General features: G+C 39.8%; 1 protein-coding gene across 2 annotated transcripts; it reads left to right on the forward strand.

Moving 5' to 3' along the window:
- The first annotated feature begins 2,873 nt into the window (after positions 1 to 2,873).
- On the forward strand, positions 2,874 to 11,678 carry LOC5504411 (polyadenylate-binding protein 4-like). 2 transcript variants are annotated; one of them, XM_032372722.2, is made up of 9 exons: positions 2,875 to 3,314; positions 3,459 to 3,771; positions 4,974 to 5,208; positions 5,749 to 6,013; positions 6,409 to 6,587; positions 7,608 to 7,673; positions 8,918 to 9,253; positions 9,952 to 10,149; positions 11,464 to 11,678. In XM_032372722.2, exons 1-9 carry the CDS (start codon positions 3,116 to 3,118, stop codon positions 11,545 to 11,547), a joined length of 1,875 nt encoding a protein of 624 aa, XP_032228613.1. In that variant the 5' UTR covers positions 2,875 to 3,115; the 3' UTR covers positions 11,548 to 11,678. The 2 variants fall into 2 exon arrangements, with proteins under 2 accessions (XP_032228614.2, XP_032228613.1); XM_032372723.2 differs by lacking the exon at positions 11,464 to 11,678 and having other exon boundaries at positions 2,874 to 3,314; positions 9,682 to 10,007.
- Positions 11,679 to 13,323: the final 1,645 nt, after the last annotated feature.

Below are 13,323 nucleotides of genomic sequence, written 5' to 3' on the forward strand. Positions count from 1 at the left end.
GAAGGACTGTGATGAAGGACTGTGAAGCTCTTCAGGATGACTTGACAAGTCTAAACAAGTGGAGTGACAAAACAAATATCAACTTCAACGCTACCAAGTGTAAAGTCTTGACAGTCTCACGAAAGATATAGCCCATACTGGTGGACTTGGCGCCACAAGTCTTCAGCGCATCAATAGTAAAAAAGATCTCGGGGTCACAATATCAAGCAATGTCACATGGTACACCCACATTCTATCTGTGGTGTCCAAGGCCAACAGAATGCTCAGTCTGCTCAAGAGGACATGTGGCTTAATTACAGACTACAGGGTCAGGCGTACTCTGTACATGTCACTTGTCAAGTCGCAGTTATGATTCGCCACTGAAGTCTGGTCCCCCGGAAGCGTAAGACTTAAAATGTCATCCTAGAAAAATTTAAAAGTCGAGCCACCCGCTGGATTCTAAAATCCAAGATCGGGGACTTGAGCTATAAAGAGCGACTTCTAAAACTCGATTAACTACCCTTGGAAGGTCTTGGTCTACGACCGGAAGGTGAAAGACCTAATCTTTTTTACGAAGTGTAACTTCGAAATGACCGACCTGAATGTTCAACCGCTACCCCTACCCCCTTTGTCACTGAGCCAACCCCCCCTCCCTTTCAACGAAAAGCTAGATCCGCTTTGCTTTATCTCCGGCGCTTTGCAGAACAACTACGTTTCAAGCATCTTATTTCAATCGTATTGTAAAACCACGAAATCTTGTATGTAACTTCGGCTCAATAAGTTCTCGGGCCTACTCGCGCTTGAATATCTCCTAAAAAATCACTATCAGGCTCTACTTGCCGATGTATTCAACGTAGACATACCCTGTACATGGTCCATCGCACGGAACTATATTCATTCTATTTCCAATTTGTTTATTTTTGGGTACGTCGTGCATGGCCCTCGTGCCAGTTTACGTATGACCCCAATGGGCATATCTATGTTGTCTGATAAAACTATTGAAGACTATTCTAGTAATCAGTAACACTTTTGTGTTTTCTTGAGGTTTTACACCAGCCTTGCGTGCATTTGCACCGCACCATTTCTAGCAGCGATCTGTGTCCTGGAGGCAAGTCTGTTCGCACTGGCCCATCCCCAATTATCAGGGAGGAGACTTGATAGGATAAACTTGGTAGAATGTTCGCAAGCTATGAAAAGCGGCAGCTGCATGTGTCGGGGATAGAGAGTGGTTCTATTTATGCCTGCGACGTATGCAGCTTTCGCTTTTCACAGCTTACGAATATTCTACCGACTTAAACAGTGGAGAGGAGACTGTGAACTCCTCCCTGGGAATTGGGGATGGGAACGTTCGCAGGAAAAGCTTGTGCTAATGCGAACAGATTTGCCTCGAGCACAATGGATCGCTGATAGATCGTGTGGAAAGTATAAAAGTCAGACTTGACACAATTCTGGACTAATCGAGCTAGACGTTTAGTTTCATTAGAAGTGTAACTAGCTTTCTCTGGGCTGGTCGTAAAACCTAAAGAAAAGTGTTCCTGATTACTGCTGCTATTACATGTATTGAATACTGAGTTGCTGTCACATATAGGTCTATCAATGACGTGAAGAATGCAGAAATACATTCGTGGAGAAAATATTTGAAATAAAAATATAACATGGATAACTTGCATTATTTCGATACTCATTTAATTATTTTTGGCAAACTAACCTTTGAAATTTTCTGATTCAGACTTGTATTTTCAATTTTTGTAGGGTTTTCGAAGCGGGTTGTGTTTTTTGGGAATACAGAAATATTGGAAACAGATATAAAACAGGGGCAATTTGCTTTGTTTGGATATCCAAACTGTGTCTTAAATCAACTTTAACCAATGGCCTGATGTACTGATTAAGACGTGTATTTTACTTTTTTCTGTTTTAGCGACCCTGTGGTTTTGGTCCGAAATGGAAAAATCACATATATCAGGTTCAACCAAAGGGATTTTTGGGGACTATTAGTATGTTCTATTGCAATTAGCTCCACCTGGGCCAAAATTTTTTTTCAAGTAAAATGCTAGCAAAGCTTTTAATTCTCTTGCTTTTAGTACTTGACGATTCGCGTCTCTGGGTTTTCGCGTTGTTTGTTTGAATTTGTGCTGGAATAGCGACTAGTAAAACTGCGACTTTTAAGCCCAATAAACATTAGGTAAAGGATCTGTTAGCTGGGTCTCTGGTCGCAGGTTAATAAGGAAAAAGCCTCTGTTCGAAGGACAAGTAGAAGAGGATAGATTTCCACAAATTACTTTTTCACAATTCTTCCCAATCAACTAAACTAAATATCAAACAAAACTCGTACAAACATATGGCCCCCGCTTCTTCATCGAATAACGATTTTTGCGTAGAATGTTAACATGCATAAAACACATTGTATGACAGTAGCGTGATCAATTATTGTGGGTATTTTATTTTGTTTCCGGAAAGAATATGCTGAACATTGACATGCTAGCAAAAAGCTTTTCGATCATTACGATACTTTTTTATGATAATAATTAATTATACTGTTCTGGTGTGTCACAACATCGAAAAAAAGAAAAAGGTATACGGACATTTTTATGTACTCTCAGCACCTTGCATGTGTTCATGCTTTGTCCCACTATCCTGTTTATCTTTTATGTACACAAGAAAATAACTAGGAAAAACATTTGCATTCATGAGTTGGCTAAGAGAGCCTTTGATTCACCTTGTTTTTACTGACTTGAGACGCCTGGGGTACGCGGCAGCTCCAAATATACTACACGTGGTCCGACGACTTTCGCTCGTGCGAATCTTTTTCCGGAATGATGTCATTGACGGAAGTACGAATTGACCAATCAAAAGGCTAGCCCTAGGTTTCATGTGGGACCCCCCTGCGTCCATATAAGGGCCAAGTGTCCCTTCACTTCCTCCCACTCTCGACTTTAGACTGCGTTTAGAGATTTCAAACTGGTTTTAGCGAGAAATCGGCTAAAACCGCCAAAAAAATATAAAAAACACCGGAAAACAACCAAAAAAAGGATAAAATTTTCAAAAAGCTTTCCAAAAAAATCTTAAAGCTTTCCAAAAACCTTGAAAACCAAAAGATTCAAGTAAATACAAAGCAAGGACAAGACGTAAAATCGAGATGAATCCATCTACCGGCGCCGCGAACTACCCCATTGCATCGTTGTACGTTGGAGATTTAGCTCCAGATGTAACCGAAGCCATGCTGTACGAGAAGTTTAGTACTGCTGGGTCGGTTTTATCTATCCGTGTTTGCCGTGATCTAGTGACAAGACGATCTCTTGGGTACGCGTATGTGAACTTTCAGCAACCCGGTCATGGTAAGAGTTAAAACTTCCCACATGTTGGGGTTACTCTAAGCGAGAATTAACCTCAAATTAATCTTTAGATCGAACAAAAATCATATACTATATCGTTTCCTATTTGAAAGAGTGCTTCTTATAATTATTTTATCTATTTTCTAGCCGAGAAAGCGCTTGACACGATGAATTTCGACCCCATCAAGGGTCGTCCATGTCGAATCATGTGGCAGCAACGAGACCCTTCGCTTCGAAAATCCGGAGTGGGAAACATTTTCATCAAGAACCTGGACAAGAGTATTGACAATAAGTCTCTCTACGACACCTTCAGCGCCTTTGGGAACATCCTGTCGTGTAAGATTGCCCAAGATGAACTGGGAAACCCGAAAGGCTACGGCTTCGTTCACTTCGAGACAGAAGATGCTGCCTTGGAAGCCATTGCCCGAGTTGACGGCATGTTGTTGAACGACAAGAAGGTGTAAGTTTTATAATCCGCTACTATCACACCTTTTACTACAACCGGTAATGATCACTTCATGTGTGATAAACAACAAGCAATAACAGGACCAAATATTTCATGTGAATAAGAATTGATTTCGAACTGTTAAGTTATATAAATGAATAGCAGTTTTCACCATTCATTTATTATATCGTCGTCAATTATAAGAAGATTATAATTTTGAGTATTTTATCTAGGTCTCTAGTAATTTGTGCCAGTTTTGTCCAATATCTTGGTATCTAAAATTAAATGAACTCAGTTGTTTGCCACGTGCTTCTAAACCCCGCTGGTATTACACAATCCACCGGAATTATGAATTAACAATTTCAAGATTTCCTGTTCCACTTTCCAAACAAATAATCACGGTCGAGTTGCTTCGAGTTATCGAGGAAATGTATAATTCTTGCCATGTCTGAGTTAGGGTCGTTTTGACCATTCAGAACACAATAGTTAGTAAAACCATGTTACCAGAAGCTCTAGTTTTCTATTCATCCTGTGACAAAATACAGCCAAGAAGTGTCAATCACTGGAAAACCTCAGAAAAATCTGACATGGTCCAATTGTACAGAAATATCTGTTCGATTGATATTGTAAATAAATATAAATAGTTGATACACCATATTCCAATACTGTATCGTGTGTGCATTTCGGGAGGTAACGCGGTGGTTGTAGTGTTCCATAACATATTTGAAGAGGTTTCACCATAGGTTTTCCAGGATGCAGGATTTAATGTTTTGTTGACTGTCTTTAGGCATATAAGCTCTTGGTGTAGGGTTCAGGGGTGGCTTTTGTGGCCGAAAAGCAGGGGCGAAGAAACCTCCTAACTCTAAACCAAGGGCTTGTATGGCCAAACTCACAGCCATTAAAAAAGCAAACATTGTTGAACAAAGATAACTGCCAGTTGCCTATGCTAATCTATCCTATGCTCTCGTGGAAACAGGCAGCATCATGATGTGCTGAACTGTACAAAAATAACATTCACAAAAATACAATGTCACACCACTGTTAATGGCATTACTGTATTCAATAAATCATTTTTGCCTGGGAGAGAATAGTGTTTGAGATTTTCTGTAAGAAAAGCACTACTTTGTATTGGTGTCGTAATGCAGTTTGTGTGAAGCGATTACAAGAATATATATGTTATAATCCCAAAATTACCCAAATCTTCTTTTCTCATTTAGCTTTGTGGGTCGCTGGATGTCCAAGAAAGAGCGCATTGAGAAAATGGGTACCCAGCCCAAGAAGTTCACTAATGTGTATGTGAAGAACTTTGGTGACGATATGGATGACGAGCAGATGAAGGAGATCTGTGCAGAGGCTGGTAAAATTGTCAGTCTGAAGGTCATGACTGACCCTGAGGGCAAGAGCAAGGGCTTTGGTTTTGTCAGCTTTGAGACCCCAGAGGAGGCGGAGGAGGTAAAGCTTGATCCACACATGGGATAACAGCACATTTCATGCTTCATTCAACTAGCTTATAGGCACAAGGAAAAAAAGCTTGAACCTCACCTACAATATCTGCACATTGCATAATACTGTTGCCTAGCTTTAAGGTGAAAGGTGGAATATAACTTGATCCACACATGGGATATCAACACATTTCATGCTATGGTCAGCTAGCTCATAGGCACAAGGAATATAACTTGATCCACACTAAGAATATCAGCACATTTCATGCTTACATTGACTAGCTTATAAGAACAGGGAGAAAATGTTGAACCACAAAAAGGCAATCTGCACATTTCATGCTGCAATAAACTCACTTTAACTACAACTACAGTCAATTAGCAACTATATAGCAGAAGGCAGGTATCCTTTCTTGCACATGTTCTTCTGACCAATAAATCTATTTTTCAATCAATGATGAATTTAAACAATCCATCCATTATTTTGTTATTTGTTTCTTGGGTCAAAAAGGTTCCTTGTTTTAGATAGATCTAAACAAGCTTTCTTTGTTAGGCTGTCAATGTCCTGAATGGCAAGGAGATCGGGGGACGTAGACTGTGGGCTGGGCGTGCCAAGAAGCGTGCAGAGCGTGCAGCAGAGGTAAAGGCAGAGATTGAGAAGAAGCGCCAAGAACGCATCAACCGCTTCCAGGGCGTGAACCTCTACATCAAGAACTTGGATGACCCCATTGATGACGAGCGCTTGAGGGAGGAATTCTCACCCTATGGTACCATCTCTAGTGCCAAGGTCATGAAGGACGACAAGGGCAACTCTAAAGGTGTGTACACCAATATCCATAGCACTACTATGCGATCCCCACAGCTCTACTGGGTTATACCCCTAGCTCTACTGGGCACTACCCCTAGCTCTAACAGGCAATGACCATAGCATTATTAGTCTTGAAAATGAGGAGCACAACACAGCAGTGCCGGTCATATGTGTTTGTAGGGTCTTGCTTTGTGTGTTTCTCATGTGCTAATCAAATGTCTTTTGTAGGATTTGGCTTTGTGTGTTTCTCGTGTGCTAATCAAATGTGTTTGTAGGATTTGGCTTTGTGTGTTTCTCATGTACAAATGAAATGTGTTTGTAGGATTTCGCTTTGTGTTTCTCATGTACTAATGAAATGTGTTTGACCTTGTGTGTTTCTTGTGTACTAATGCAATGTGTTTGTAGGGTTTGGCTTTGTGTGTTTCTCCTCCCCTGAGGAGGCCACTAAGGCAGTGACTGAGATGAATGGCAGAATCCTCATCTCCAAGCCATTGTATGTGGCCCTGGCCCAGAGGCGTGAGGAGCGCAAAGCCCAGTTGGCTGCACAACACATGCATCGCATCTCAGGGTTACGCATGCACCAGGTATGTGCAGTGATCTGTGTTTATCATTTTCATTTGGGTATCGCATAATCTTTAGATTATATACATACTTTTTGGCAATAGTTTGGTATAGCTTTTGTTGTTGTTTTATGGGAGCAGGTTTAGCAAAAGAAGTCATTCAGTACACATGCACAAGGCATAATTTTGTAGCTTGTAACCCATTTAAAACATTCATTTATTTAGAAAAAGAAATATATACTTTCCTAACGTTATACAGATAAAACTTTTTTTTGCGTAAAATCAAAATCTGACTATTACAGGGTGTCTCAAATAAGAGGGGTAATATAGGGTATTTTATAGTTGTTTTACTGTGCTTTTGTGAGGGGGGGGGGGTTGTGTTGTGGGTGTGGCAGGAATGGGGTTGCCCTGTGGTTCTGCACGCCCTTTTCGTGTGAAGGCTGTTGCAGGTGATAGTAGTGGGCGTACAGGAATATTATTATTGGGTGTCTGCGGTAGCTGTGAATACCAATGTGCAGTTGCCAGCAAATCCCAAGCACACTGTTTGAGATTCCTCTTGGCGGTACAAAAGGCAAACAACGCAAATACCTGCTCAAATTAACCTAAAATACAAATTACATTTTAGTCATATCTAAAAGAAATTTGAGGAGTTCGGCGCAGACTGTCAATAAGCCAAAAACACCCTTTTTTCACTCTAGAGCAAAAGATGTAACCCAATATAAATTCAGTATATAATACCTAAGGATAAAATAAAACTTTTCATCAGAATGCGCCAAAAAAATTGAAATGCGAGGAATTAGTTGTGAAAAATTAAAATTCGGAATAATCGAGCGAATCTTGAATTTTAATTTTTCGCAACTAATTAAAAGTTTCTAAATTGTGTCTAGTTTTTGATTGACAGGTTTCAGTTCGATTGAATAAATCCTGATACAGATAGAGCTTATTTTGCAAGTTTCCTTCCGTACCGCCTTAAATGTTTTTTACCAAGATATAATTTTGGGTGTTTGATGTATTATTCTAATGGCATGTGTCTATGATTGACAGGCGGCAGGACAGCAGCCCGGTCAAGTGTTTCCTCAGGCAGGTGGCTTCTACATGCAGCCTGTGCAGGTAATGATAATTGTCTAAAATGCTTATTTTATCTTACCATTTTCATGTTTCATACTACAATTACAATTTAAAAACAAATATTCCAGTTGGCAATTAAAGCCGCATTGTCACCAGATTACTTCAAGAGACATAAGAATCTGTGCTATTTAATGTTATGAAACAGTTTCGCAACATGGTCCCAGAAAAAAAAATGATTATGCACACACAATTTATCCAAACTATACAAAGAGGTATCAAATGTATCATTATAAATTGAAGAATCCACCTATGTATGTTTTTTTAGGCTTAAAAGTAAACTGTTTTTAAAAATGGCAGTTAAATCTAAACCAATATAGGTGTCTTGAAAGAATTTAGGTACCATACCCCGTGAGCACATGCTTGTTAAAAATAGTATGTTTTTTATTTTTGATATCTTTCTAGTTTCATTCAAAAGTAATTATATTTCAAAGTTACAGTATGCAAATTTCAGCCATATCCGGTTATCAAATTTCAATAACTTTTGATTGATTTACACACTGCACACACACTTTTGTTATTGAGGTATTGCTCTGTCACTCTGCCAAATTTTATGCAGTTCGAGACATCTATATTGTACATAAATTCAAAAGTTAGCTTATCGACCACTGCTGTGTTGCGTTTCTCACCTTTGACAAGACCAACAAATGAGGAAGATTGTAGACATGGGCAAAGAAAAATGCCAAACAGTACATATCGTTCCAGAACATGGTAGTATTTAATGTAGGGATTCAGTAATTGTTAAATTTGTATTTTCGGTATTTTTGTCCACACTGTTCCATAACCATAACAGGCCATCCGCTCTAAATTATCAATCACATCCTCAAAGAAACCTCCAATAGACACACTGCTTTCACAATTTTGAATTTTCTTGTGTGTTTTCCTTAAAAATAATTGGAGATTAATTGTTACGTAATCAACTAACAGTAAACTGGTTATAAGGCGGCTTTAACAGTTATGCCAAAGGCTGAATGGGTTATTGACTCGAAGACCATGAGGGCAAAAGGAATGAATTTAACCACATACTATTGTAGGTGATTTTTATAGCCAAAATGTCTAGTCATTAGTGCTTAGCTACTTATAGGGTATAACTTGTAGCCTACTAGTACGGCAGCTCATCAGAATAAATAGAATAAAAGCCTACTAATGCAATTTCGCTAATAGCTATGCTTCAAATGTGTGCTTCTTAAAATTTCCTCACTGAGCGAAATTGATATTTTCTAATATAGGGACAGCGTCCATTCTTCACACCTCAAATGCCGCAAGTGCGCCCACGTTGGGGCATGCCACCGCAGCAACAACAGCAGCAGATGCGCCCAACTGGAGTCCAGAATATGGGCGGGCAAGTCCCTAGGGCTCGTGGGGTGCGACAGGTCCAACCAAGGAATGTTGGCCCCCAGGCTGGCATGCCTCAGGGAGGACCTGCTGGGATGCCACGCATGCCGGTGCAACAAGCCAGAATGGGTGGTGTCCCACCCCAGAGGCAGCCCTACAAGTTCTCTCAGACTGTGCGCAACCCCCCTCCAGCTGGGCAGATGCCAGAAGGTGGCCAGGGAATACCAGGGGTAAGCGTGGCAACAATAACATCTCCATAATATTATCGACTCTACACTTTCATGTCTCCATAGCAACCTTTCACACATGATCACGATTCCTAAGCAACCAGGACATATGTAACATAACACCATAACATATCTATAGCAACCTTAAAATAATGTCTATGGCTATATTTATCCACCTATAATTGGCACTTTTTTCACCCAAGCAAACAGGAAACATTTCACATCTAAACAGAAGCTTGTATTTGCTGATTTCCTAGCTATTTCTTACTATTTTGAAAAGGGAGCTAGATAATTATAAGTATTGCAGGCTGGTGAACATGATTTAATGATTTATGTTGGGTAAGGAGCCTTTGAGACCCAGTTTTCCTTGCCTTTAGAAGACTCATATCAAATCCTTATCAATTAACACAAATCTGTACTGTGGTGTGTAGGGTCAGGAGCCTTTGAACCCAAGTGTTTGGTTAAAAGCGGGTATTCGTACCATGGCACCTGGGGAGAAGGGGGACATAAAAGGGGAATAATGGTTGTGATACGGGTAGAGGTAGGTGGCAGGGGTGAGGGCGGGAGGGTCATTGTGGGGATAATGCTATGTTGAGTGGAGATGGACTATAAGGAGTGTACGGGATAGTGATGCAATTGTTCTTACCATGACTCATATCAAATCCTTATCAATTAACAAAATTCTGTGCTGTGGTGTGTAGGGTCAGGAGCCTTTGAACCCAAGTGTTTTGGCAGCTGCGACCCCGCAGGAGCAGAAGCAGATGCTGGGTGAACGACTCTTCCCTCTGATCCAGACCAACCACCCTGATATGGCGGGCAAGATCACCGGCATGCTGCTGGAGATTGACAATGCAGAGCTTCTGCATATGCTTGAGTCACGTGATGCCCTACAGATGAAGGTGCGTGTTACTGCATATAGGGGGGTTTCGCTAAAAATCTGGTAGTTGACTCTTGCCAAAAGAAAGAAATTTTGCAGAGTCGGCTACCACATTTTGGTGAACCGTATTTATACTCTGGTTAACGAATACAACTGTTTGGGTGTTTTTATTGCATATAGGCATATATAAAGAAATGCGTCCTAAAAAAACGAGGAATGTGTGCAAGTGCGTACTGACATGTCAATGTCTGATATTTGGTTGGACTAAATTCTGTCAAACATTCTTGAAGATTTTTATTTTAGGGTTAGTTATTATGTATAATATAGGTTTTGAGATTAACACAGGTTGCCTTTTAAATATAAGAAAAGTAAAGGGTATTTTTCTTACTTCTGTTCCTAACACAGCAAACAAAATCACCAAAATATATAGGAGAGGACATGTTTCACATATAATATCTTGGATTTGCTTAATTCCCTATATTTTACTTCCATCCGATCCTGGATTTGCTTCATTCATTCACTCTATTTTACTAACATCCCTCCTGGATTTACTTCATTTATTAACTGCATTTTACTAACATCCCTCCTGGATTTACTTCATTTATTAACTGCATTTTACTAACATCCCTCCTGGATTTACTTCATTTATTAACTGCATTTTACTAACATCCCTCCTGGATTTACTTCATTTATTAACTGCATTTTACTAACATCCCTCCTGGATTTGCTTCATTCATTCACTCTATTTTACTAACATCCCTCCTGGATTTACTTCATTCATTCACTCTATTTTACTAACATCCCTCCTGGGTTTACTTCATTCATTCACTCTATTTTACTAACATCCCTCCTGGATTTACTTCATTCATTCACTCTATTTTACTAACATCCCTCCTGGATTTACTTCATTTATTAACTGCATTTTACTAACATCCCTCCTGGATTTACTTCATTCATTAACTCTATTTTACTAACATCCCTCCTGGATTTACTTCATTCATTCACTCTATTTTACTAACATCCCTCCTGGATTTACTTCATTTATTAACTGCATTTTACTTGCATCCCCTCATGGAGCTGGTTCATTTATTCACAGTATTTTACTTCCATCCTATCCTGCTTTTGATTCATCCATTCACTCTAATTTACTTCCATCCCATACAGGATTTGCTTCATTCATTCACTGCATTTTACTTCCATTCCATCCTGTATTTATTCATTTATTCACTCTAATTCACTTCCATTCCATCCTGTATTTCTTCATTTATTCACTCTAATTCACTTCCATTCCATCCTGTTTTTTCTTCATTTATTCACTCTATTTCACTTGCATCAGGTTGATGAAGCTGTGAGTGTGTTGCGTGCCCACCAAGCCAAGGAGAGCACCACTGCCGCTGCAGCCCCAGTGGAGCAGAAGTAGTTTCCAGGCATCCTCGGATGAGCTAGACGAGATGGAGTGGATATGACAACTTTTTTGTTTTGTTTTGTTTTTTTTTACCGGATTTGACTCAGTTTGTTCCAATTTAAATAAAGTTCTCTGATGAGTTCTAATATGAGTAGTGAGATTATCTGTGTTTTTAGATGCGATTATCTGTGTTAGACGCGAATCGGCAAGAACTTAATTTGTTTGCAAACTAACAGCTTTGGACTAACCATAGAAGACCGATTGACGTCAGTGACGAAGGCGCATGCGCATGCTCAACTAACATGTGATACTTTTCTGAAGAAACTAGCTTATATGTACTTTACGGTCATACTCAAGAATGACCATAGCGGTCACAGGCCGATGACAGCCCTTTTATATTATAGTACTAACCGGAAGTTGAACACCGGAGGTATACATATGATCTAAGGATCGCTGTGTTGCTCAAGCACAGAATAATTTATGCACGGGTTGCCTGTGGTGATTAACCAGGCTCGCAGAGCTGTGTGGGTAAAACACTGCCTACTTAACTCCGAACAACTGTCAAAACGATAGCCAAGCAATTTTTTTTCTATTTGGTTTGGCCCCAGCACAACCAAATACTAAGAAAAGAGGCCTCTGATGCTAGCAGGGGAAGGCGGGGTGTGAGAAAACAAAATGCTCAAACTAAGTTTTTTCTTTCTTCCCATCCCCTTTTTTTGTCTTTATGGTCATTAAAAAATAATATTTGGAAAATATATTTAATTTCACCTATTTGTGTTGTCCTCGTGGACCCAGGGCGGAGACTCGCCTGGACAAGAGAGCACGACATTTGAGTTTCATTGCGAATTTAATATGAAGCACACTAATCAGCCGTTTCCCACCAAACCACTACCTGAAAATTCCAGTTTGAGGATGAGAAAGTTTGCAGTGTATAAATGTATCGCGCGACATGTCGCCTAGTTTAGCCGTTGCTGGTCTCAATGTTTTGCTTATTGCATAACCATTAGTTTGGAGTTGAAACGCCAAGGGCGAACGCATTTTGATTTCGCTATTATATAAAGCAGTCGTCGTCGTCCTTTTGATCGCTATCTTTGACACCTCTTGGCATTATTTATCTGACGTCTTGCACTCTGGTGCCCGTGTTCGACTTCCTGTCGCGTCCGGCAAGTAATAGACTAACAATATTTAGCGACCATTAATATTCAGATCAAATCAATTCCCCAATTTTCTATTCACAAAAACTTGACCGAATCTTTGCTTATGCCATTTTGATGTGTAGTTGTGGCATTTTCTGAAGGTCATTGCAATGTAAACTAAAACAAATCGCCGGGACCAGTTACGCTAATAAAAGACTTATTAAATCGGTTGTGGGTGAATTTTTAAAACAATCCTTTAGATAGATTTATCATAATCGTTTATAAGTGAATTCGGATTTCCTAGAAATCAATTAGCGGGCGATAAAGACATTAATCTAGTTTACATATAGCACGACGTATGATATTTCAATTACTTCTTCCGGTCTCGCCCGGGTATTGCAGCTCGCTCTACCAAGCCTCGGTTCAGATAGCCAATGATTTTGGTAATGACAAAGGGGACTTTCCCAGAAATACAATTAGAAGGAAGAAGCATGTCTTTTATAATTCAAAACACACCTCGTCGACCCAGAGAAAAGGTGCTAAGTCGAGAGCTGAAGCGCGCTACATGACTTGTCTGAAAACTACAGTAAGAGGCATCAAGACTTGGGTTATAAATTCTCGCGTTCTTTTTATGGCAGTATTGGGAACTGTTTTG

This window comes from Nematostella vectensis, chromosome 11 (assembly GCF_932526225.1).
Source record: "Nematostella vectensis chromosome 11, jaNemVect1.1, whole genome shotgun sequence".
Classification (NCBI taxonomy): domain Eukaryota; kingdom Metazoa; phylum Cnidaria; class Anthozoa; order Actiniaria; family Edwardsiidae; genus Nematostella; species Nematostella vectensis.

Coding starts and splice junctions, on each gene's coding strand:
- LOC5504411 (XM_032372722.2), top strand. CDS start 3,116: ATGAATCCATCTACCGGCGCCGCGAACTACCCCATTGCATCGTTGTAC. Junction 3,315..3,458: donor CTTTCAGCAACCCGGTCATG/GTAAGAGTTAAA, acceptor TCTATTTTCTAG/CCGAGAAAGCGCTTGACACG. Junction 7,674..8,917: donor TCTACATGCAGCCTGTGCAG/GTAATGATAATT, acceptor TTTCTAATATAG/GGACAGCGTCCATTCTTCAC.